General features: G+C 41.9%; 1 protein-coding gene across 1 annotated transcript; it reads left to right on the top strand.

Annotated features, from left to right (window-relative positions):
• The first annotated feature begins 1,855 nt into the window (after positions 1 to 1,855).
• Positions 1,856 to 16,912, top strand: SH2D1B (SH2 domain containing 1B). Its single transcript, XM_017881530.1, has 4 exons — positions 1,856 to 2,126; positions 11,767 to 11,830; positions 13,099 to 13,263; positions 14,875 to 16,912. Exons 1-4 carry the CDS (start codon positions 1,993 to 1,995, stop codon positions 14,908 to 14,910), a joined length of 399 nt encoding a protein of 132 aa, XP_017737019.1. The 5' UTR covers positions 1,856 to 1,992; the 3' UTR covers positions 14,911 to 16,912.
• The last annotated feature ends 8,696 nt before the right edge of the window (positions 16,913 to 25,608 follow it).

Genomic DNA, 25,608 nt, shown 5'->3' with positions numbered 1-25,608 from the left:
ACAAAACAAAACAAAACAAAAAACCAACAACTCTACAGCAAGTTTTAGTAAGAGAAGTCTCACCTCTATGCATGTTTCCTCTCTCCTCGTAGAGGCAGAAGTTTTTAGTTTTAATTAGTTTTACTTTTGTTCTTCCAGTGGGTTTTGTTTTGTTTTTTAAATATGAGCAAATATGTAAATGTATATATTTATTTATATCCCCCATACTCTATATACTATTGTACATCTTGCTGCTTTCACCTAAAAATACATCCTGAAGATTATTGCATATCAGCATATAGAGATCTTCCTCATCCCATTTTATTATTCTATAGTAATTTTCCATTGTATACGTGAATCACAGTTTATTCACCTATCCCTCTATTCACCAGTTTTTGAGTTGTTTGTAATCTTTTTCTATTAAAAAATGCTACCTTATTCACAAGTCATTTTCCAATTCTGCCTGTGTAGTTTTGTGATAGATTTCTAGAACTGAGATTGTTCTATCAGATGGTGAAGTCATATATAAATTTGCAAGATATTGCCAAACCGTCTTTTACTATAGTTGTAACTATTTTTTATGCCAACGAATGATATACAAGATATTCTATTTTCTTTCACCATGACCAACCCAGTAAGCTTTCAAACTTTTGATTTTCACCAATATGATAGGTGAGAGTTGTTATCTCAGCATGGAGGTAATTTGCATTTCTTTTATTGTGAGGATTGAATTTTGAAACAAGAAAAAGGGCAAGCAAGGCCCTGTGATGACCAAGAGCCTGAGCATGCTTTCAGTTATTTCCTCTCTTATGTCAAAAAGCATCTTCACACCACGATTGTGAATTTATTCACAAGAATTACCAAACTTCTTCTTTCGTTGTTAACAACTCTGTCTTCAACTGCCATAGTTTCCAGAGAATTGAATGATGAATTGTCCAAAACCACAGAAGAAAAGTTGCTATTTGAGAGCATATCTCTCTGATAAAAAGTTCCTCAATCAGTGAAACTACCCTATGCCAAACGCAAAGAGTGGGAATTCCAAGGAAGAACAAAGATCTGTTACAAGTAAGTTCCATAGAAGATGCACCCAAGTGTGAGTAAACTGCTGGTAAGCAAAGGAGCAAGGTGAAATAAACACCTAGGTTAAGAAGTTAAGATCTCCAGGTACTTCGGAGATGAAGAAAAAAAAAAAGAAGAAGCTAAGAGAAGTAAAGATGAATCATTAGCACATAGTTCTATTTTCATAGATAACATTTTTGAGAGATATATAGTGATTTTTCTGTAGGTGTATGGGTATACCCAGATATCCCTCCCACCTGCACCAGCCCTTTGAACAATGCTTGAAGGTGTTCAAATGGCCTTTTTTCACCAGTGGCTGGGAGCCTTAGCCATGGAATGGGCTGTCCTCATCCATAGTGTCCCACTGTTTTTTATTCCCATTAATGTCTTCCATTTTTAGTGTCATTTGACCCATGGAAATCCCACCCTTTCAATTTTCCCACTGTATCTGAGCATATCAATTCTCTCAGCATCCAAATGCTTTTTGAGCACCCAGTCTAAGGTAAGCACAGCCCAATCCTAGGCAACTTCAGCAGAAAGTGGGTACCATTACAGCAAAAGCAGTGGTGTGCTTCCTGGAAGGGATACCAGTAGCCAGAGAGGTGATAATAGTCCATGGTAACATACAAGGCTTCAACACAGTTCCAGGAAGCTTGACTTCAGCATTGCCTCCCTAGCCATGAGCATCACTGATTCCATTGTGTGTTTAAATGTGCTTTACCCACTTCTGCAAGTCACATGTGGGCCATTAGAGGGTGAAAAGTGTTGGTCATTTTATAACCCCGCCCTCCTAATTTCCTGAATCTTGAAGCTGGCTGAGTCTCACAGACCACTAGAGGAAGAGGTATTTCCACAGTAGGTACAGCTGCTTGCACATCTCTCCTCAGAGCTGTCCCTTGACTTGGGGGTGAATTTCAGGCCAACAGGGCTACCTGGGATACAAGAGGGTTCTCCATGGATCTGCCTTACTACCACGGACGTCTGACCAAGCAAGACTGTGAGACCTTGCTGCTCAAGGAAGGGGTGGATGGCAACTTTCTGTTAAGAGACAGCGAGTCGATACCAGGAGTCCTGTGCCTCTGTGTCTCGTGAGTAGCCTCATTTTGCACACATCTGACATTGTATGTTGAATGTGGCAATGGCTGCCACACAGTACAGGAATTCATATCCCTCAATATTTCACTCTGACTTTGGAGTCTCAATGAGTAGAGTGAGAAATAATGGACACTGCCAGGACAGGAATGTATCCGTCCATGCTCCTCCATCTGCCAGCTCTCCCTAGTGTAAAGGTCCTGCAAGCAGACTCTACAGCAGCAGGAGGGATATGGTGGTGGTGAAGGGAAGGGCTGCAGGAAGTATAGGGGTACAGGGGGATGGAGAAAAGGTATAAATGTCAGAGGTCCTATCCTCCAGAGATCTGTTTATTTGGTATGGAAAAGGCTAGGGGTTCTTTAAGAAGTTTCAATCTGAAGGACTACTTATTCCGCAGCATCCACTTGCAATACTTAAACTATAAATACAATCATATTTCACATTTTGTCAGATTTGTAAAGGACTTCAATATTCGTCATTTCCTTTCATCCTTGTAGTCTATCAAGGCAAGCATAAGCAGTCACCATTTCATAAGTAAAGAAACGGAGACCTGAATTTCTCAAATAATTTGTTTGTGTTAAAACTCATTTGGAATTTCCAGAGTCTAAGTTAAATATGAAATTCCAGGCTGAGTGTGGTGGCTCATGCCTGTAATCCCAAAACTTTAGGAGGCTGAGGCAGGCGAATCACTTGAGGTCAGGAGTTCAAGACCAGCCTGGCCAATATGGCAAAACCCCATCTCTACCAAAAATACAAAAATTAAGCTGGTGTGATGGCGTGTGCCTGTAATACTAGCTACTTGAGAGGCTGAGGCAGGAGAATCACTTGATCCCAGGAGGCAGAGGCTGCAGTGAGCTGAAATTGCACCACTGCACTCCAGCCTGGGCAATAGAGGGAGACTCTGTCCCAAAAAAAGTAAAAAGAGTGGCTGGGCGTAGCGTCTCACTCCTGTAATCCCAGCACTTAGGGAAGCGGAGGCGGATGAATTACCTGAGGTCGAAAGTTGGAGACCAGCCTGACCAACATGGAGAAACCCCATCTCTACTAAAAATACAAAATTAGCCAGGTATGGTGGTGCATGCCTGTAATCCCAGCTATTTGGGAGGCTGAGGCAGGAGAATCGCTTGAACCCGGGTGGCGGAGGTTGCAGTGAGCTGAGATCGCGCCATTGCACTCCCAGCCTGGGCAACAAAAGCAAAACTCCATCTCAAAAGAGAAAAGAAAAGAAAAAAAAATTCCAGGCCACAGTATCAAAGAGACCCAGGTGAAGGAACTTGTTTATGCCCAGTTTAGAAAGCAATCCTGAACAGAAATCACTAGAAACCTCCTATCTTTATGTATGTTCCTCTTTGTAAAGTAGGGACCACTGAACCTTTTATTATACCTGTAACAGAAATTAAAATTCAAGTGTCTCTTTTTAAAGAAAAAAATTGCTCAATGTCACTTGTTAAATAATGGTTGGGAGGACTTTATTCAGGATCATCACAAAGGTACAGTGACCACTGCAATGAGCTCTTGCGGTGCAGAAGATAGATTGGACTCAACTCTGAATCCAGCATGGGAAGTGGGAATTTATGGCCAAGGAGCAGTGTGGCTGTCAGTAGATAGAAAATTACTTAGAGGAAACATCAGGGGTAAAGTGGATTCTGGCTAAGCCAGCCTAACAGAACTGTAACTGAAGACAGGCCAGGGTGATCAGATGTTGCCTGGGGGATGGTGGATGATGAGGAATCTGATCAGAATCTGACAGTGATCAGATAGCTAGGGTGAGGGAGGAGTCCTTGCCAAACTGACATAGTAGGGTTCTTTGCTAAAACTGGATTTTACAAGGAAGTACGCAAATGGGCCTTGGAATAGGCTCAGAAGTCTGATTATAGACAAAAGTGATTGTCATTACTAATAGAATACATAGGGACATATTTCTTTCTTTAAATGGTACTGGAGATACAGGCTATTTCTCTCATACCTATATCCACAGTACCATTTAAAGAAAAATATATATTGGCAAGGCACGGTGGCTCATGCCTGTAATCCTAGCAATTTGGGAGGCTGAGGTGGGCGGATCACTGAGGTCAGGAGTTCGAGACCAGCCTAGTCAACATAACGAAACCCCCATCTACTAAAAATACAAAAATTAGCCAGGCATGGTGGGTGTACCTGTATCCCAGCTACTTGGGAGGCTGAGGCACGAGAATCACTTGAACCCAGGAGGCAGAGGTTGCAGTGAGCTGAGATCGCACCATTGCCTGTGAGACAGAGAGAGACTCTACATCTCAAATAAAATAAACAAAGAGTGGATAAGATCTGATTACATGTAAATAGAATGGAGGGCATTTTAGGAAGGGGAGGAGGTAGGAACAGGAGTCTAGAAGTAGGCTATTTTAAAGGATTTACATACAAGGTTCCTAAAATGTAGTTTGGAAACCAGCTTTTGGAAAAGGAGGGTGGGGTAAGATCACGGAGTTTTAAAAGAATGGTTCTATAGATAGCAGGGAAACATGGATGATTTCTGAGCAGGGAAGTGACAAGACTGGTGAATTTAGGAACTTCAATCTGATATGGAGAAGACAATGAAGCTGGGAAATGATGGCAATGGAAACTGTTGTGGCTCTGGACAGGAGATGGTGAACAGCTAATTGTGCTGGGGCAAGCAGTGGGAAGGGAAAAAAGAAGGTGCAAGGACAGACCTTGGACAGGATCTCAGGGTATATGATCAATATTGGGATTCTCTTTTCTCTTTTCTTTTCTCTTCTCTTCTCTTCTCTTCTCTTCTCTTCTCTTCTCTTCTCTTCTCTTCTCTTCTCTTTCTTTCTCTTTCTTTCTCTTTCTTTCTCTTTCTTCCTTCCTTCCTTCCTTCCTTCCTTCCTTCCTTCTCTTCCTTCTTCCTTCTTCCTTCTTCCTTCTTCTTCCTTCCTTCCCTCCCTCCTCCTCCTCCCTCCCTCCCGTTCTCCTCCTCCCTCCTCTCTCTCCTCCTCTCTCTCTCTCTTTCTTTCTTTCCTCTGTTTCTTTCTTTCTTTCTGTCTTTCTTTCTTTCTTTCTTTCTTTCTTTCTTTCTTTCTTTCTTTCTTCTTTCCTTCTTTATTCTTTTTAGACAGTGTCTCACTCCAACTCCCAGGCTGGAGTGCAATGGTGTGATCATGGCTCACTGCAACCTCAACCTTCTGAGTTCAAGAGATTCTCCTGTATCAGACCCCCTGAGTGTCTGGGACTACAGGTGCACACTACCATGCCTGGTTAATGTTTAAATTTTTTGTAGACATGGGGTCTCGCTATGTCGCCCAGGCTGATTTTGAGCTCCCAGGCTCCAGTGATCCACCCACCTCAGCCTCCCAAAGTTCTGGGATTACAGACATGAGCCACTGCACCCAGCCTATATTGGGATTCTCTTTGAAAATTGATATTTATTCTCAGCTGTTCTGTGGTGCATCAGCCCATCTTGCGTATTCATCTAAAGCAAAGGTCACTAAGAAATGCTAAAAAATGGGCCAGGCGTGGTGGCTCACACCTGTATTCCCAGTACTTTGGGAGGCTGAGGTGGGCAGATCACCAGGTCAAGAGATCGAGACCATCCTGGCCAACATGGTGAAACTCTGTCTCTACTAAAAATACAAAATTAGCTGGGTGTGGTGGCACAAGCCTGTAGTCCCAGCTACTCAGGAGGCTGAGGCAGGAGAATTGCTTGAACCCAGGAGGCGGAGGTTGCAGTGAGCCAAGATCGCATCACTGCACTCTAGCAGGGTTACAGAGCGAGACTCCATCTCAAAAAAAAAAGAAAAAAGAAAAAAGAAAAGAAAAGAAAAGAAATGCTAAAAAATGAAAATAAATCAAGTGGAGAGGCAAAAATAAATATTCGTTAAGCCCCACACATAATCAGGTCTCACCCACCTTCCTATGCATGTCACTGAAAGGCAAACAAAATTTCATTCACCCTCAGGCTTGAGGCTCAGGTCAAGTGACCCCTGAAGCTACCTCCTCATAGGGCCTTGTAAAAACTTATTATCACACAGATAAGTATGGACTATTAAATTCTTCTTGTTCAACAGATATTTGAATTCTCTCATACGTCAGTGTGCTAGACACTCGGTTGATGCCTTCAACACAGCTCAGAGCCTAGTGGGGAAAATAAAGAAGTAAACAGACACTGTGATGCGCATGATAATTGTGATGATTGGACTATCATTAGGGCACTGCAGAGCTGACAGCAAAAAGGGGAGAACCAGATATTGGAGCTGAGACTTTAGGAGAATGAGTGGAACCTTCATTCATTCAACAAGCATATATTGAGCACTTATTATGTTCCATGCGTGGTCCTAAGCACTGGTAATACAGTGATAAATACTACTGGCAATGTTTCTGCCCTCATGAAGTTCATTTCAGTAAGAGGAGAAAATATGATGAAAATGAAACAGAGTCATATGACAGGGAGAGACACAGTGGGTGCTTTCCGTTGGGTACAGGAAAGGTTTCTCTGAAGAGGTCGCATCAACCATTCATGCTTCAAGATACAACCCTTTGCAAGCAAAGCAAGAATTACTATTATGATACAAGTGTTAGCCTGCTTGTCTTCACTGACACAGAAAAAAAGTTACCATGTAGGTGTTTTCTATGAGCCAAACATTTTGCTAAGCATGGTACATGCATTATCTTATTTGTCCTTTGCAATCCCTTTGCAGTAGGTGACATGATCACTACTTTGTGAGAAAATAAACTGTAACTTCTTGTTTAATAACTTGCCTAGGGCCAAATTGCTAACACATTATTACATTCCGTCTCTTACCAATGTCCCCAGCTTCACTGAAATATGTTTCAGGTATTCACCTAGGATCTGTGTTATAAAATGCCCAAGCAGGGGACCTAGGACCTAGGGCTTGGGAGTGGACTCTGATATGCAGTGTCCCCTTCTTCTCTACTGCATTAAAATGGGTCTCCCACACCCAGCTTTAAAATTTCTCTCTTTTGTACTCTTTTCCACTCTTTTCCTTTATTTCTCAGACAGGCCGACACTTAGGGAAAATAGAAAAGAACCTACATTGAAATATTGGGGCTGGTTCCCCGATACTTTAGCACTTTCACAAAGCTAAATATCTAGTGATGAAAATACTGTGAGGAAGGTTAGAAATAAAGGAAGGAAGTCACAGAGAGAGCTGACATAGGAGCATATATCACTAACCAGAAAGCTATGTGGTAACTGTGGACAGGAAATGTTTTCTGATCTTACAATACAATAGAGTGTCTAGAAAACTCCAGTGTGTAAAATTTGTCTGTGTAGTGTGACTTTGTGAGTGTCTAAACTAAGTCGGCCTTTATCACCAGTAGAATTAAATGGAGTAGGTATTAGGAGGCGCAAAGGGTTCATCTGTAAGTGTGAAGAAAAGGAAGATGTTGCAAAGCCATAGGAAGGCTGCAGGTGAGGAAGACCTGAGCCCTAAACTACTGTGTGCTCTCATTAAGAAGAATAATGGCAATGTCTATCTATCGCCTTGAGAGTCACTTATGGGTCTCAGATTCTGAGACTTTGGAAGGATTGTAGAGAACAGAAAGAAAAGAAATGATCCATTTTGTTGTGGTGGTTTATCAAGCTAATGAAAGTTCATTTTAGAAAAATCAAATATAGAGAAAGGTATAAAAAACAAAACAGAAATTGTATCAGTCTCACCACTCTGAAATCACCATTTTTAATATTTTGGCATACATCTCTCCAGGCTTTTCTCTTTGCATCTATAAGCCAATAAATGTACATAAATGGTTCATTATACATGATCGCTTGCAACCTGTTTTTTCCATAATTGTAGGTATCCTTCCCCATCAAAGAAAGCAGGTCATCCCTTTATGACTGCTTAGTATTTTATTGATTTGAAATATCATAATGTATACATATCATACATTAGGTTATTTTCAATTTTCATTTCCAATTTAGTCCAGTGGACTCAGTGTAATTTGGAATGATTAACATTTTTGTACTTACATCTGTGAAAGTTTGCCTCATTCTCTAGTTAGGATAAAGTTTAGAAATCTTCAAGCACACTGACAAATTAGTACCACAAAAGGTTGCACCAACATACACTGAGATCAGGAGCCGTGATAAGGCCAGAGGTCAAAATGCTTAAAATATTTTTTTATTGACTTGGGTTCCTCACTTGCATCATGGCACGAAAAAATGCAGAACACATTGTTGATATTATAGGGTGCAGTTGATTCCATTTCCTTCAACTGATCTTTTGAAGGTTACTTAAAATAAAAACTCGAACACAAACAACTTTCCCCACAACAATGGCCACAACATGAGACTATGCTAATCTGTGGACTGTTCATGCACTGAGCAAGGACTCAGAGATCCGTGCACAGCTTGAAAGCTAAATAGACAGAGTAAAACAATTCAAAGATATGGGAAAACTTAGAGGCCCTGTATTCCAGCCTTTTCGAACCTCAACTGAGAAATTAATGCCTAAGATTTTAAATGATTTTATAAGCCCAGTGTATTTTCATAAATGATGACAATGATTTCCATAGAATAAACAAAAGGTAGGGTCCACTGGGTATCAGGCTCACACTGAGAATCAAGACACCACATATTTCTTGAGAATATAACTGCAAAATAGGACTTTTCTATCTGATGCCAAAACCAATCATGGAAACACCAAAAGCATTTGTGTATAAGGAATTAAAATTTAGTTTATATATTGGAAAGATAAATTGTATTCATCTACCTTTTAATGCCATGAATATATCTTACAGTTTTATTGAGGTATCATTGACATAAAATAAAAAGTGTACAATTTGATGGATTTTGACATATGTATGTACACCTATGAAACTAACCCGACCAGGCCGGGCGCGGTGGCTCAAGCCTGTAATCCCAGCACTTTGGGAGGCCAAGACGGGCGGATCACAAGGTCAGGAGATCAAGACCATCCTGGCTAACCTGGTGAAACCCTGTCTCTACTAAAAAATACAAAAAACTAGCCGGGCGAGGTGGCGAGCGCCTGTAGTCCCAGCTACTCGGGAGGCTGAGGCAGGAGAATGGCCTAAACCCGGGAGGCGGAGCTTGCAGTGAGCTGAGATCCGGCCACTGCACTCCAGCCTGGGCGACAGAGCGAGACTCTATCACTCCAAAACTTCCCTTGCACCCTTTTGTAATTTCTCGTTACCATACCTCCCACCTATGCCCAGACTCCAGGCCACCGCAATGGGCTTTCTGGCACTATAGATTAATGTGTATTTCTCCAGAATTTAATATAAATCAAATCATAGAGTATATAGTCGTTTTTGTCTGACTTCTTTTATTTGGAATAATTATTTTGAGATCCATCTATGTTGTTGCATGCATCAATAGTTCATCCTTTTGCATTGCTGAATAGTGCTCCATTATAGGGATGCATCCCAGATTACTTACTCATTTATAACTATTACAACTAAAGTTGCTATGAATATTTGTGACTAAGTCCTTGTGTGGGCATATGCCTTCATTTCTCCTGGGTAAATAATCAGGATTAGAACAGCTAAGTTGTGTGTTCTGTGGAGGCTTATCTTTTTTTAAGAAACTGCCAAACTGTTTTCCAAAGTGATCATGCTATCTCACCATTCCTATGGGCATTACATGAGTTCTGATTGCTCCACATCCTTACCAACATGTGGAACAGTCAGTCTTTCACATTTTAACTGTATTAGTAAGTGTGTAGTGATATCTCATTGTGAGTTGAATTTGCATTTCACTAATGACTAATGATACTGAGTATTTTTACGAGTGCTTATTTGCCATCCGTGTATTTTCTTTTCTTTTTTTATTGAGGCTCAACAGCAGATTTTACTTTTTTATTTTCAAAGACTTAACTAACGTCTACTTCAAGTAAAATAAACTGTACATATTTAAATTATACAGTCTAATTCATTTTATTTTATTTGATAGATAAAATTGCATGTACTTATTGTGTGCAATGTGATGTTTTAAAATACATATACGTCATGGAATGACTAAATCTAGCTAATTAACATACGCATTACCTCATCAAGTTATCATTTTTGTAGTGAGAAAACAAACTCTCCTCTCAGCATTTTTCAAAAATATGATATATGGTTATTATTTTGTTTTATTTTTTTGAGATGGAGTCTCACTCTGTCGCCTAGGCTGGAGTACAGTGGCACCATCTCGGCTCACTGCAACCTCCACCTCCTGCGTTCAAGCAATTCTCCTGTCTCAGCTGCCTGAGTACCTGGGATTACAGGCATGTGCCACCACACCCAGCAAACTTCTGTATTTTTAGTAGAGACAGGGTTTCACCATGTTGGCCAGGCTGGTCTTGAATTCCTGACCTCAGGTGATCCACCTACCTCGGCCTCCCAAAGTGCTGGGATTACAGGCCTGAGCCACTGTGCCCTGCCTAAGAATATATGGTTATTAACTATAGTCATCATGTTGTACAATAGATCTAACTGAAATTTTGTATTCTTTGACCAATATCTACCCAGTCCTCTCCCTCTCACTGTCAGTGCCTGAGAACCACCATTCTACTCTTTAGTTTTATGAGATCAACTTTTTTTAGATGCCACATATGAGTGAGACCATGTGGTATTTTTCTTTCTGTGCCTGGCTTATTTCACTTAGGATAACATCCTCCAGATTTATCCATGTTGTTGCAAGTAACAGGATTTTATTTTTCTATGGCTGAATAATATTCCATTTTGTGTGTGTGTGTGTGTGTGTAACTTTCTTCATTCATCTATTAATCAACTTAGCCTGATTCCATGTCTTGGCTATTGTGACTAATGCTGCAATAGAAGTGGGAGTGCAGATATTTCTTCAACATACTAGATTCATTTCCACTGGATATAGTACCACATCTTATATACACGAGTAGTGAGGTTTATATATAATTATATTATAATGTAATACACACACACATAGAATCATAACTATCGTACCATTTTTTTTCAGACAGAGTCTCGCTCTGTCACCCAGACTGGAGTGCAGTGCCAAATGATCTTCGCTCACATGCAACCTCCACCTCCTCTGGGTTCAAAGCGATATCTCGGTGCCTCAGCCTCTCGAGTAGCTGCGGCATTAACAGGGCACATGCCACCACACCCCAGTTAAATTTTTGTATTTTTAGTAGAGACGAGAGTTTCACCATGTTGGTCAGAAGCTGGTCTGGAACTCCTGGAACTCGTGATCTGCCCCACCTCAGGCTCCCAAAGTGTTGGGATTACAGGCGTGAGCCACCACCCCTGGCCAGTAATTCTATTTTTAATTTTTTGAGGAACCTCCTTACTGTTTTTCATATGGCTATACTAATTTACATTCCCATCAGCATTGTACAAGGGTTTCCCTTTCTCTATATCCTTTGTCTTTTTTGATAATAGCCATTCTAATGGGCATGATGGTGAGTGCCTGTAATCCCAGCTATGCAGGAGCCTGAGGCAGGAGAATCGCTTGAACCCAGGAGGTGGAGGTTGCAGTGAGCCGAGATCGCGCCACTGCACTCCAGCCTGGGCGACAGAGTGATACTCCGTCTAAAAAAAAAAGAGTTTTTTTGGGGAGGATTGAAGATTAACAAAGTATTGCATATGAAATATAACAATAGATGTTACCTTTTTTGCATAGAACATTATGATTCAAACAGTCATTTTTTTTTCCCACAGGTTTAAAAATATTGTCTACACGTACCGAATCTTCAGAGAGAAACATGGGTATTACAGGATACAGGTAAGAACAAAAAAGGACGGCAACAACAGCAACAAAAAAGTTGGGGGAGAAGAACCTGGGAACATGTGTTTTACCTGAGCCATGACTGTATGAAAGCATTCTAAAAAGGAAAGCACAATGCAGAGATGAGAGTCAGATCGAGTTAACCTGGTTTTTCCCTGAAGAGAAATAGGAAGAAATAGGAAGAAACAGGAAGATTCCGGGCTTGGATTCTACTTTTTTGTTGTTGTTTTGTTTAGAAGGAGTCTCACTCTGTTGCCCAGGCTGGAGTGCATTGGCGCGATCTGGGCTCACTGCAACATCCGCCTCCCGGGGTCAAACGATTCTCCTGCCTCAGCCCCCACACTCCCCCAGCCACCCAGCATCTGGGACTACAGGCGCACGCCATCACCCGCAGCTAATTTTTGTATTTTCAGTAGAGACGGGGTTTCACCCTGTTAGACAGGATGGTCTCAATCTCCTGACCTCGTGATCTGCCCACCTCGGCCTCCGAAAGTGCTGGGATTACAGACGTGAGCCACCGCACCCGGCTGGGTTCTACTTTTGAATAACCCTCACTGTTACTCCACTGTGTACCGCATGTTCTCACTTGTAATACCGCATGTTCTCACTTGTAAGTGGGAGCTGAATGATAAGAACACATGGACACACAGAGAACAACACACGCTGGGGTCTGTTGGAGGGCTCAGGGTGGGAGGAGGGAGAGAATCAGGAAGTATAGCTAGTGAATGCTGGGCTTAATACCTGGGTGATGGGATGATCTGTGCAGCAAACCACCACAGCACATGTTTACCTATGTAAGGAACCTGCCCATCCTGCACATGTACCCCTGAACTTAAAATAAGAGTTGGAATTTTTTTTTTTTAAATTGCGTTTTTGCATTCCCATCAGAAGTCCACTTCCGATAGTCCCCTATCGGCAAAGCCTGCCTGTAGGGTACAGACATAAGCTCTTGTAGGGTTACCCTTCACAGTGTATCTGCGAGTACTGCCCCAGATAAACTTGCCAAGGATGGGGTTCACTCAATACTATGGACTGCACTGGGATCCCTTGACTGCAAATCCTCTTTACTAAGAGTGGCTCAAGTCAGAGGTTGGTCTTAGAAATGAGAGTTTCTGTGAACCGGAAGTGGTGTGAGCTCCCGCCACTCGTGTTTTCAGTTTTTCAGCTCATAGGGGTAGCCCCCAAAAAACGACTGCTTTGAGAAGTGTCACATTTCACACGCAATTGCATGATAATGAGTGATCTCCTTTCTTGTATTTTTGCAGACGGCAGAAGGTTCTCCAAAACAGGTCTTTCCAAGCCTAAAGGAACTGATCTCCAAATTTGAAAAACCAAATCAGGGGATGGTGGTTCACCTTTTAAAGCCAATAAAGAGAACCAGCCCCAGCTTGAGATGGAGAGGATTGAAATTAGAGTTGGAAACATTTATGGTAAAATCTCTCACATGTGGCTCAGAAAGGAATCTTAATCCTATTTCCACCAATGCCTTTGTAAAGTCAATACAGATAAATGCTCTTTTCTATGACATTATCTCGAAAAAGCTTCATCCTACTAAGACCAATTTCCATTTTGTTGAGAAGTGGTGTCTTTTAGTCCCTGAGGGCCAAGACATAGAGCTTGCTGTGTTTGAAGCCAGGATAGCAAGAGTGGTTCCTGGGCAGACAGCTGACTTCAAATTCATTCTGTGATCTTATGCAGACGATTCAAGTTTGAGAATAAATGGGCAAATGGGCAGGTTTTCAAATGAAAAAATCACTTTAGCCCTTCAACCCCTCCCCAAAGCTTATACTGTTACATTTTGCTCAATATTTGCTAAGCATCCATTTATAAAGTGCTGGGTGTCAAATTATGTCAGATACATTTTTAAAGGTATTAAGCCACGGTGGAAAATGAGAGATGGTCAGTAAATCTGAGTGCAGAGAATCCCCGCTGAAGCCTCTCAAATTATATCACGAGCAGCTACTCTTCCTTACCCACACCCTTGAAATCTGCTCTCAGGAAATAATTTATTATCAGTTGCAATGTGGTTTGAATTTAACTCAGACTTCCAGAAACACTTAAGGCTTAATCCTGTTTTCCCATGTTGGAATGTGTGGTTATATTCTCAGTGAAAGGGACTGCAGTTATCAGTGGCAGGTGATGGGATGAGATCAGATGTCCTCCCTAGGGAGAGGGACAGAGGACAGAGAGTTCTCTGGGAGCCTGCGCTCACTCCATGCCATTCTACTCTGTCTGCAGCAAAGTCACCCTTTAGGCTGCCATAGCCGGCTTCTCATCTCCCCAGCAAGACTAAGCATAAAATACAACTCCCTTCCCTACCATTGTGTCCCTGTCCCCCCAGTCCCCATGAAGGGCAGTATGTACTCATGGACACACACAAAAAATCACTTTCTATAGGTCCAGCTGCAGATGTAGTCCCACAGCTACTCCCCCCCCCCCAACAAATTTATGGAATAAAAAGTATAAAATGTGGCAGATCTAGAAACCCAGGAATGTATCTGTGCTGCAGCCCTTAGGCAAACCCAGATGAGTTGCTGGGACTGGTTGGGGTGGTGGTAGTACTTGTCTCAACAATGAGAAAAGAATCACAAATCCCAGGAGGAGAACCCTCAGAAATCTTCCCCAAGACCTGGGCATGAATCTCACTTCACCAACTTTCCATACCGGGTCAGTGCTGACACAGCGGGCTCCAAAATTCTCAGCTACCAACGAGGAAATCTTCCCCATCAACCTCTTCCTCCCATTCCTGTTGCTTTCTTAGAACAAGCTTCAGATGTTCTCACTCCAAGGGAGGCGCAGGTTTCTCACTGGTGAATGGAGACACTTGTGCTGGAATCTCTGAGGCTTGGCTTATAAAGGGATCCCCTGTTTTGTTAGGAGGGCTCCCTGTAGTACCCCAGCCTTTGAAGATATAATTTTGAGGTGGCATCAAATTGGCTCTGTGCCTGGGGAGGGGTCTTCTTTCCTTTGAGTGGGGTTGTTTGATATGACTTCTGGGTGTGGTCTCATGGCTGGTCTTCTGCTTTTTTTCCCCTCCAAAGAACAGTAACAGCGATTATGTGGATGTCTTGCCTTGAAGATAAGGCTGCCGGACAAAGCAAGTTAAGGAGATGAGTAACAGTTCTCGCTGGTGACCCACTTCTGCAGGCATAGGTCCAGAGCACCAAACTCTAGTGGACAATTCAGACTCTCCTGTTTGTGTAACTGAAGATGTTTTGCCCACCAGCACCAGAGGTCACTCTCCACATCCCTGCCTCCCAGACATACACTAGGAGCAATTTCAAAGCCCTCTCCAGTTTCACTCTTCTTTCTTGGAATGGGACAGCCTGAACCTTTTCCCCTTGACTTGTTAAAGATACTGCCCTACATCATGGTTGACACCCTCCTTCGGACCATGCAGTCAGAGGGGCAGCTTCATACAGAGGAGGGCACACTTGTCTGTGAGTTTGAAGCCCCGAGTTCCAGTCCTGCGGCTATGTGACTTTGAACACATTTCTTCCCATCTCCAGGTCTTAGTTTCTTTGTCTATGTGGTTGGGTAGGATGATAGACATTGCCCCAGTCTCTCTGTTGAGCCTGCTTGTGTTAGGTGAAGGTGAGGGATTGGGAGTGATGGAGATGCATACAAATCAGCACCTTCTCTGTACCTGCTGGACCCACACATGCACCCTTCTCCCTCCAGCCTGGGCTGCTCTCCTTCTGGTTCTTCTTTCTTTCTTAAACTTCCTGGTGAGTATTGCCCCAGTCACACTTTCTCCCTGATTTTGCTTAATTCCACTTATGCATCGACCACTTCAACAGCATTAATGTGGTTCTGCACAGTGACGTATGTGGAGATTTCTGAAATATTCTATGTGTGATTTCTGTTCCCAATTAGGTTCTAAGTGCCATCAAAGCACAGTTGGGTCTCCCTTGTATCTTCCACAGTGTGTAGAAATTTGTGCTGCTCAGAGCTGTGCCTAGTTCATAGAAATGGACTGGAAGCACATTGCTGAGGGAGGTTTGTTGAACTGGTTTTTAAGGTTTATTGAAATTGATTTGTTGGATTTTTCTGCTAGTTCAAAATGTGAATTAGGACCGGGTTAGTTTGAAAGGTACCAAATTCTGTGCCCTTTCTCTTACCTATCAAAAAATTGTAGTAATTCATTTCACCCCACTGAACTTATCTTCAGAGTTTTTAAAGAGAGGAGCTCTAGACTTAGAGGTAACATGAACAGACTAACAGACATTGTGACTGGAGCCCCCAAATGTGGACCATTGTGAGATTTGGGGTCACAGTAATTTACAGCTACTACTCCCTGTGTCTGGTGCATAGGACAAATGTCCTCTTTTACTTTTCAAAACTGACTTAGGTATTCATGGACCTTGATTCTTCCATATACATTTTATAATAAATATGTGAAATTGCTCAAAATCTCTTTTTGGAATTTTGAATGAACTTGCAACAAATTTGTAAACAGGAGAGAACTGACACTCTTGCGATGCTTTCCCATGCATAAACATGCCGCATCATATTCTCAGGTCATCTTTTCTGCCCTTTCATGGAGTTGTGAATTTTCACAACCAAAGTCTTGTATATTCTGTTAGATTAATTCCTATTTCTAGTTGCTGTAAATGATATCTTATGTTTTATTACATTTCTAATAGGCTATGGTGTTGGTGAAATGTTAACCCTCTCATTAGATCTACTAGTTTGCTTGTTGATTCTATTGTGTTTTCTACGTAAATGATTTTGTCAGCTATAAATAATAATGTTTTATTCTCTTTCCTTGCAATACCTATGCTCATTTATTTTTTGTGTTTACCCATTGGTTAGGGCCTCCTCTACACATTAAACAGTTCATAGTCATGATAGTGAGTATTCTTACGCTGTTCTCAGTATTACAGGGACTGCTTAGAAATTTTCTCTATTTAAACATGATGTTTGTTGTAGCCTTGTTAAAGCCTGTAATTTTTACCAGAAATATTTTGACATTTATTGTGATTTTTTTCTACATCTATTGAGATAGTCACATTCCTTTTGTCTTCACTCCATTATAAAGGTAAGTTACCTTAATAAAATTGTTGATATCATTTCATCCTTGCATTGTTTAACTTGATCATATCATATTATTTTTCATAAACTGTGGAATTTGGTAAGTTAATATTTCATTTAAGATTTTTGCATTAAAACTCATAAACCAAATGGGACTATAATTTACTGAATCATGGTTATACCGTTCATATAAAGCGAAGAAAAGTCTTTCTCCTTTTACCATTTTCTGCAACAACTTCTTAAGGTAAAGGTTATTTGTTCCTGCCTGTGTGTGGTGGCTCACACCTGTAATCCAAGCACTTTGGGAGGCCTAGGTGGGAGGATCACTTGAGGTCAGGAGCTCGAGATCAGGCTGGCCAACATGGTGAAACCCCGTCTCTACAAAAATACAAAAACGTAGCCAGGTGTGGTGGCACATGCCTATAATTCCAGCTACTCAGGAGGATGAGGTGGGAGAATTGCTTGAACGGATGAGGTGGGAGAATTGCTTGAACCCGGGAGGTGGAGGTTGCAGTGAGCCAAGATCGTGTCAGGGCACTCCAGCCTGGGTGACAGAGTGAGACCCTATCTCAAATAAATAAATAAACAAACAAACAAATAAAATAAACTTATCTGTTCCTTGACATTTTTTATTACAGTACTTTCTTATAAAACTGAGTTTGAGACTCTGGGGCAGGGTGGGTTGGAGTAGGGGGACATCTTCAATTACTATTTAAATATTAACACTCATTGATTTATTAAAATATTTTGCCAATTTTGACCTTTTTTGTTTTTCCAGAAGTTTATCAATTTTGTCTGTTTTCACAATTATTGGCAGATAGTTCGTAATATTCTTGCATTATTTTAATGCTTTCTTGTGACTGTAGCCACATCTCCTTTCTCACTCTGTGTCTTATTTGGATCTTACCCTTTTATATGTATTGATCTTATCTATCTTATTAGTCTTTTCAAAGCCAGCTTTTGGTTTTGTTAATCTTTTTTGTTACTGTTTTTAAATTGTTATTCTCTATTTATTTGATTTCCAGCCTCCTTTTAGGGGGGCTTATCTGACTTGTTTGCAATGCTTATTATTTTCTAATAACTATATTTAAAGTTACGAATTTATCTCAAAGTACTATTTTAGCTATATCCCATAAGTTTTAACACAAATAGTGTTTATTCCTGTTCAGGTCAAAGTATTTTAATTCTTGTAAAAGTATCTTCTTCAATCCAAAAACTATTTAGTAGTTTATAATTGTTTTCAAACATACATTTTTAGTTATTTTAGTATAGATATCAAACTATAGCACGTTAAGTTTGGATAACAGCTTGACTTCAATTTCTGAGGTTTCCTTGCTGACCTGGTATATGTGAACATTCTGTGACTATTTCATTTGTTTGAATTGCTCTTTCTATTCATTTTAAAGCTCATTCTCTTTACCTCTTTCCCAGATGTATTCAAGATTATAGATTATATAAAGCAAATGTTTTTATAGATTTGTATTTTTTATCTATTTGATCTATCAGCATCAGAGAAAGAGAAATCTTTCATTTTAATTCTACATATAATAGTGTTTAGCTTTCTGATTATAATCGTATATTAACTTGTTTTTATTTTACCATTCTTATTTTAACTGTTTTGAGTTTATGTTTTTATGTGTATATATTTTATTATTATTTTATCATCTTCATTTGTTTCCTTTATTTTATAAAGTATTCCTCCTTATCTCTTATTAGTTTTGCCTTTATTTATATTTTACATCATATTAATATGCTATCCCAGCTTTTATTCATACTTTCCCAGTATATAATTTTCTGTCCTTTCATTTTCAAGTTTTCACACCTTTTTTCTCTGCCTTCTGTGGACACAATATTGCTGGATCTTTTTTTTTCCCAATTTAAGATTCTCTCCTTTTGTTTGGTGAGTTCAATATACATGTTTATTATAATTTGTTCTATTGGAATTTCTCTCTGCCATCTTATACCATTCTTTCCATTTACTATACATTTTTTCCTTTTTTTCCTCCTTTTCTTCTTTCCATTGAATGGATTAAATTTACTTCTGTTAATTTGAAAGCTCTATTAAATAAATTTTAGTGTTTACCCATAACTTCCTAGGCCCTGTATTTTTACTTTTCTCTATAATATTGTAAATACATCAATTGTTATAATTTAGCATACTCTCATTTCTCTTCTGTCACCATCACCAATCCCATCAGATTTTCTGATATTACCTAAAATTTTAATTGTTATTTACTCTTTTGGGTCCTTTATCATTTAAATAACAGTATACTTTACTGAGTCAATTACTCATCCTTCTTGTATGTTTAAAACACATGGCACTCTCCCAAGTTTCTCTTCTTGCTAGAATATTTTCTGCAAAAGTATTTTGCGTATTTGAAAATTGCTAAGAGAGCAGATTTTAAGTGTTCTCATTAAAGATGGTCTTTGAGTGGTAAACCTTTTGCAGTCTTTTTTATTTTAGATTAATTTAAATGATAGTTGAACTAAATATAGAATTGCAGGTTTAAAGTTATTTTCCTTCAATGATATAAAACATATTAAGTCGCTAGCATTTTATGTGTAGGTTTCTTACTGAGATGTCTAATGTCAAGCTGATCCTCCTTCACAGCTGAGTTTTTTTGTGAATAGTTGAAAGATGGTCTCCCTTCATGATCTTCGATTTCACTTTAATGTGTCTAATAGTGAGTTTTTCCTTCTCTATCAAATATTAAACTTGATATGCCATTTTATTCTTGGGATTTTAATCTTTCTTTACTTTTATTACTGTTTAAATGAATAGAATGAATGAATTAATTGAGAATTCTCATTCATATTTCAAAGATTTCTTCTTCTATATTTTTCCCTCCTACTGGAATTTCTAATTAAGAACTGTCCTCTCTTTTATTTCACCCTTGAAATAATATTTGTTAAGTGATCTTAGAAAAGATACAACCTCTCTAAAATGGAGGTAATATCTATCTCATAAATTACTATTCGTTTTGTCATGAAAATCTTCCTTTCAGTTACCAGAAACTGCAATACCTAATGCCAGACACAAGAGGTCAGACAGCCATCAAGAAAACCAGCACTGCTTGGGTTTTTTTTTTCCCGTTTTCTTTCCTTTTCCTTCTTTTTTCCTTTCCTTTCCTTTCCTTTCCTTTCCTTTCCTTTCCTTTCCTTTCCTTTCCTTTCCTTTCCTTTCCTTTCCTTTCCTTTCCTTTCTTTTCTTTTCTTTCTCTTTTCCTTCCTTCCTTTCTTTTCCTTCTTTCCCTCCTTCCTTCCTTTCTTTTCCTTCCTTCCTTCTTTCCTTTCTTTTCCTTCTTCCTTCTTCCTTCCTTTCCCTTCCTTTCTTCTTTCCTTCCTTTCCTTCCCTCCTTCCCTCCTTCTTTTCTTTCTTCCTTCCTTCCTTCCTCTCTCTCTCTCTCTTTTTTTTAAGCACTGCTGAGTACCATGGTAGCTATTAGACCTGAAACAGTTCTTTAGCAAATATTCTCCAAACAATATTCACTTCCCCATTGAATGCTTACTCTCCAGTGCCGATAACAGGATTAGCTTCTAAGCCAGGCTTCCCTGAGTTTGCAATGTGAGCTATAATAGAAGTGCTCTTGCCACTCCTACTTCAGGGCAAAATTCTTGCAATTCAGAGTAGGCTTTTACCAACAGCCTTAAGAAAGAATGTTTTCAGTAGGTACTAGTGTTAGCTCTGTCACTTACTGGTAGAGTGACTATGGGCAAATTGCTAAGACTCCCTAAGCCTCTGGTCAGCTTCATCTAGAAAACGAGGATAATGACTTACCACATAAAGTCACTGTGGGGCTTCACTGAGATGACGCCAGCCCAGGTTCACGTGTTAACAATGCAGTCTTTGTTGTTTCCTCTTTTGTTAAATGTGGGGACTGTGGAATGGGTCTTTAAATTCCCATCCCATATGAATGTGCAGTGTTTAATGAAATTGTATTAGTCCTTGGAGAAGATCTAACCTAAAAAGATGTTTCTGAGCCATGAACGTTTCCTGGAATTATTTATCAGACCGGTGCGATGGAGATAGAGAAGAGCCGTGCAGTGCGGGAGGGTGGCTGGTCCTCGGGCCTGAGGACTTAGGCCTTCCCAGAGAGTTCTGCCTCTCAGTTGTAAGACCCAGGGAGCTGGCTTAGTCATCATCTCAGTCTCAGTTTACCTCTTCGTAAGACAGGGCTGAAATACCGCCCTCACAAGATAGGGTTCATGAGATCATGTGTGTGAATCTCTTTAAGCACAATAGAATAACATCTGTATCTGGAAAATGGGGTTCTCCCTTAGAGGACTATGAGAAAAACAAACGAGACCCTATGTATAAATTGATTAACACAATTCCTGGAGTATATAGAAGCTTCAGAGAATGATAAAGCACCAATTAAAAGTCAGGCCTGCCACAGTGACGTAGAATGTTAAGAATTGGAACTCAGAGCCCTGTAGGCAGCTCCCAGAGATAGACAGTTGCCTGGCACTGAAGCACAGCCCTTCTTGCATTATGCTGGATATAAGTGCTTGCTTCTACGAGCTCCACGGTAAGGTGGCACCAGTCCAAGGAATAGAGTGAATGAAGCCTCCGGCTGCAGATAAATGAGCTTCACATTGGCCCATTAATCACTTTCCATTTTGAAATGGCCACCCTCAAACCTTCTCTGTGGAGTTGATGATCACGTACAGAGGCTGCCTGCGGATATAGATCCTGAGGAAGAGGAGCTGAAAGATTCCTGCTGGTCTACCCCAGAGCCCATCTAGTCTGTTCCACACAAATTCAACTACAAGTTTCCTGAGTCTGGTTCCATCCAAAGTGCATCTTTATTGAGCTCCTGCAATATGCCAGACGCTGCTGGGAACCGAGGAGTCAGGGATGAAGATGGCATGGTGCCTGCCCCTGAGCTCAGAGACCTGTGGGAGAGAGGCACGATGAGGAAGCGACTTGCTATGACACATGGCGAGTGCCGTGATGGAGGAACACATAGGATGCTACAGGAACGCAGAGAAGGGGTGGGGTGGTGTCCGGGAAGCCACCTGGAGGAAGGGATGCCTGAGTGAAAATGTGAAGGATGAATTAACATAGCCTGGTGAAGTCAGAGGAAAGGGAAAGGACGGTAGAAAGGTGACCTGGGCAGATGGACCATCTTAAACACAGGCATGGAAGCAATTCGGAGCAGTCTGGGGCTCTGAGGGAAGTGCAGCACAGAGGCAGCAGTGGTGGATGCCACCAGTGAGGCAGGCGGGCCAGCCGCAGATATTCTAGAGCACAGAGAACCTACCTGACACCTCCCCCACATGGGTCTCAGCAAGCATCCTGGGGCCTGGTCACAGCATGTGCCACTCACATAGTCGCTAACTGATGATTAAGGGGTTGGGGGAGGGGTAGGGAGAGGCATGGACAACACTGCCATCCCCACCTCCCCCTCCAGCTTTCTTACACGTGGAATCACTTCCTACATGGCCTCTCCAGGAGGCCCAGTTCCTAGAAATGTCACACGTTGGCCAGGTCTAAAGAGTACTTGCCAGGTCAGCGGCAAAGACTTCCTGACACATATGACCCAGGATTTAAGCTGAGCAAGGAAAGCTGGTTGCAACAGAATTTAACAAGTACCAGGAGATGGTGGGAAGGCAAAACAACCGGAGCAGTCCACACTTGTCCTGAGCTTGCCTATCCAGCAAGGGGGTCCATCCATTGCAGGCTCAGGATAAAGAGGGGGCATGCATCTTGCTGAAGCTGCAAACCGTTCCCAGGGCTGACAGTTCACTTTTCTCCTGCCCCTTTGTCTTGCTCCATGAAGACCTGGACCAACCCAAAGCGCTCCTGTGGCAACCACAGGGAATTGTTCTAAGTCGCTGTGAGTTAGCCCCTGAAGCGGGCCGAACACTGGGATATGCTTGAACATCAGATCAAGCCAACAAGAATTCCCCAGTAAACGCAAGCCTAGAAAGCATGTGGCGGCAGACATGGAGGAATGATTCAGGAAATAGGTAGCTAAGCAGATGGCACTGGAAACAGCTGGCTGGTTAAACAGCAAAAAAAAAAAAAAAAAAAAAAAAAAAAAAAAGCTGCGGTTTGTTGGGAGGTTGCTCTTTGTTTGATGTTTTTTGTTTTGTTTTGGTCAATTCGAAAGAACACACTGGCAATGTTCCCTGCTCTATATAACCAGCAGATTCCTCAGGCAACTCACACGAAGGAGAATACAGTCTGGAGTCTGAGGTGGTCCTTAAATATTTCCTCAAGCTTGATTCCTCGTCTGTGTTAATAGCCAAGTGATTCATTTTGTGGGGTAGCTTCCCCAGGCTCCCTTGGGCTGGACTATTTATCATGGCAGCAGCTGGAGATAAGCTGGACACAAAGAGGATTTGTGTGTCAGGAGAGCTGGACCCTAGATACAGAAAGTGGAGGAATGTTCTCATTAGGAGGAAGCCAGTGGTGGGGACACTGGGCTTTCATCCTGTGCCCCCAGTACAAACAGTAGCAGAGAGGGGGCATCCTGGAGGGGAGATGTACTTGAAGATGCTTTCACTGGACAACTTAAAGCTTCCAGAGTGGATTTCCTTGGGAGAGATGAAAGGTATTAAATGCCATCAGCACTGATGAAGCTTTCCAAGGGGGAGTAGGAGTCTCTCTACAAGGGCTATACGGACTTAATTACTTGTTCCCACTGACAGAGGGGCCACAGTGGGAGGCTCCAGGCTGAATGTCCCAAACCAGGGCAGCGAACTGAAGGACTGAAGCCCGGGGCACTCTGAGGAACAAAATCTCAGAGAAGCCATCACTGAGTTTGCCACCACAGCTAGGCTGGCCTGGGAAACTCCGCAGTGTGGGGAGGGGAGCAGAGAGAGGACAGGGAGTCCAAGCACAGAGAGTTCTAGAACACTCCCAGGATTCACTGACCTCAAAGGCATTGTGAAATCTGAGAGCAGATTAAACTGACCCAGCAGGAATTTTCTGAGATTAGGCTAGCATCTGAGTACATTTCCGGGTCAGCTAATTTCATAAAAATTCTAAATACCAACTAGGGTCCCTGCTAGCATAGGCACAGATGTACGGAATGAGGTGGGTCTCCTGATGGCCTCTTAGTGTGTTTCCTTCGGCAACTACTACCAGCAGATTTAGTCCAGAGGAAACGAGCACTCTCTCGGCTGAAATTAATTGCCTCATCCTGAGCCCCGCTTTGGTGGTGCTTCCACTGCATTTCACATCCTGATCACATACCCTGTTAGCATAGTGCCCGGGAGGGCAGGTATGATGGTGTCCGCATCCATTCAGAATGGAGAAAGAGGGCTGCGTGTCACTTTTCCACCAATGTCACCACAGTCCCCTAGATAGCACTCAGTGCATGGCAGGAAGGGGCTTGGATATATTGTCTGAATAAATGCATCTTTGTCCCCCAGATTCTAGAACAGTGGCTCAGCGTAGAGCACAGCATTAAAAAACATGACATATGCACTTCCATTTTTACACTTACAATTTCCTTAAAATTTTTTTTACACTAGAACTGTTTATATTTGATCTTAGACAAAAATAACGACTTCACATAATAGTGGGAAAGGCATGTTAAAAGCACATTTCAGAACTGAATGACTACAGCAAGATACTGAAGCCATTCAATGGGAGAGGTCGTCTGGAGTCACCACAGCATACTCGTAAAGAAAAAAGTTGCTACTGTAAGTATTTTCAATGCCTTTTCCCAAAAATGGAGGATTGCTTTTTGTGTTTCTCCTGCTTTCTCTGGACAATAACGCTGCACCCCACTGCAGAGACAGCGAGCAACCTTTGAGAGCCCAGCTGTTCTTTTCTTGCCCCTCCGCTGAGTGGAACAAGATGCAGAAAACATTAGGGACTTAGCCTCATGCCTGAGACGCCTCTGACATGGAGCCAGGGAGCCCCTGCATGTGGAACTGTGGAATCCAACCTCAGGCATAGTCACATCTGCACGAGAGGGCTGCCCAGAAAGGTCCCACGTTTCCCTTTGGAAATCTGCGTGGCTTCTGTGAACAGACTGAACACCCCCTTCCCTTCCTGTTTCTTCCCCATTTCCTTCCTTTTTAAGGAGGCTAAAGGCCTGGCCAATACTCAGCTGTGTGGGTCCTCTGGGTCCTTGGATCTGACACTGACCTAGGGGCAGCAATGGGGCAAAGGGACTCCAGGCCAGCTCTTCTCTGAGCCACCTTCTCTCCGCAGGTGAGCATCAAGAATGTCCCTGTCCAGGGGGGTCCTTGGGGACAATTTCCCAGGAAGTACCTAGTCCAAATCACTGACATTTATTGATGACTCTCTTTGAGAGGCTGATAGAAGCTCCTGTCCCTCTCTGGAAGAAGGTGCACACATAAATGCGAAGCTCCATCCCTTTCTTGGTGGAAGAGGGTTTTGGACCCAGGTAAAGAATGAGTACCCTAGAGGATGATCCGATGGCCATGTCCACTTCCCCCTACTTCCTCCCAAAGAGGGCCCTGCCTGTGCACATCATGATGGCACCCCTGAAACAGCGATAGGTCGGTTCGACAGAGGTAACCCCTCACAGTGGTCAGCCAGGGGAGCCAATGATGGCACATCCTCAGAAGTCATTTCCCCGCCAAGGGTTCAGGCTGGAGGTGTCAGTAGTGCCCATCTTCCTCACATTCTACCTCCCTCATTTCCCACTTTTCCAGGCTTACAAAGGAAAATGCCAGTGCCCTCCACCCAACAAGTCAGACTTGAGGAAACCAACTGCTCCCCATCAAGTCAGGAGGAAAATCAAACAGACAAAGCC

Source organism: Rhinopithecus bieti, unplaced genomic scaffold (assembly GCF_001698545.2).
Source record: "Rhinopithecus bieti isolate Rb0 unplaced genomic scaffold, ASM169854v2 scaffold_1348, whole genome shotgun sequence".
Lineage (NCBI taxonomy): Eukaryota > Metazoa > Chordata > Mammalia > Primates > Cercopithecidae > Rhinopithecus > Rhinopithecus bieti.
This window is presented reverse-complemented; position numbering and strand designations above follow the sequence as displayed.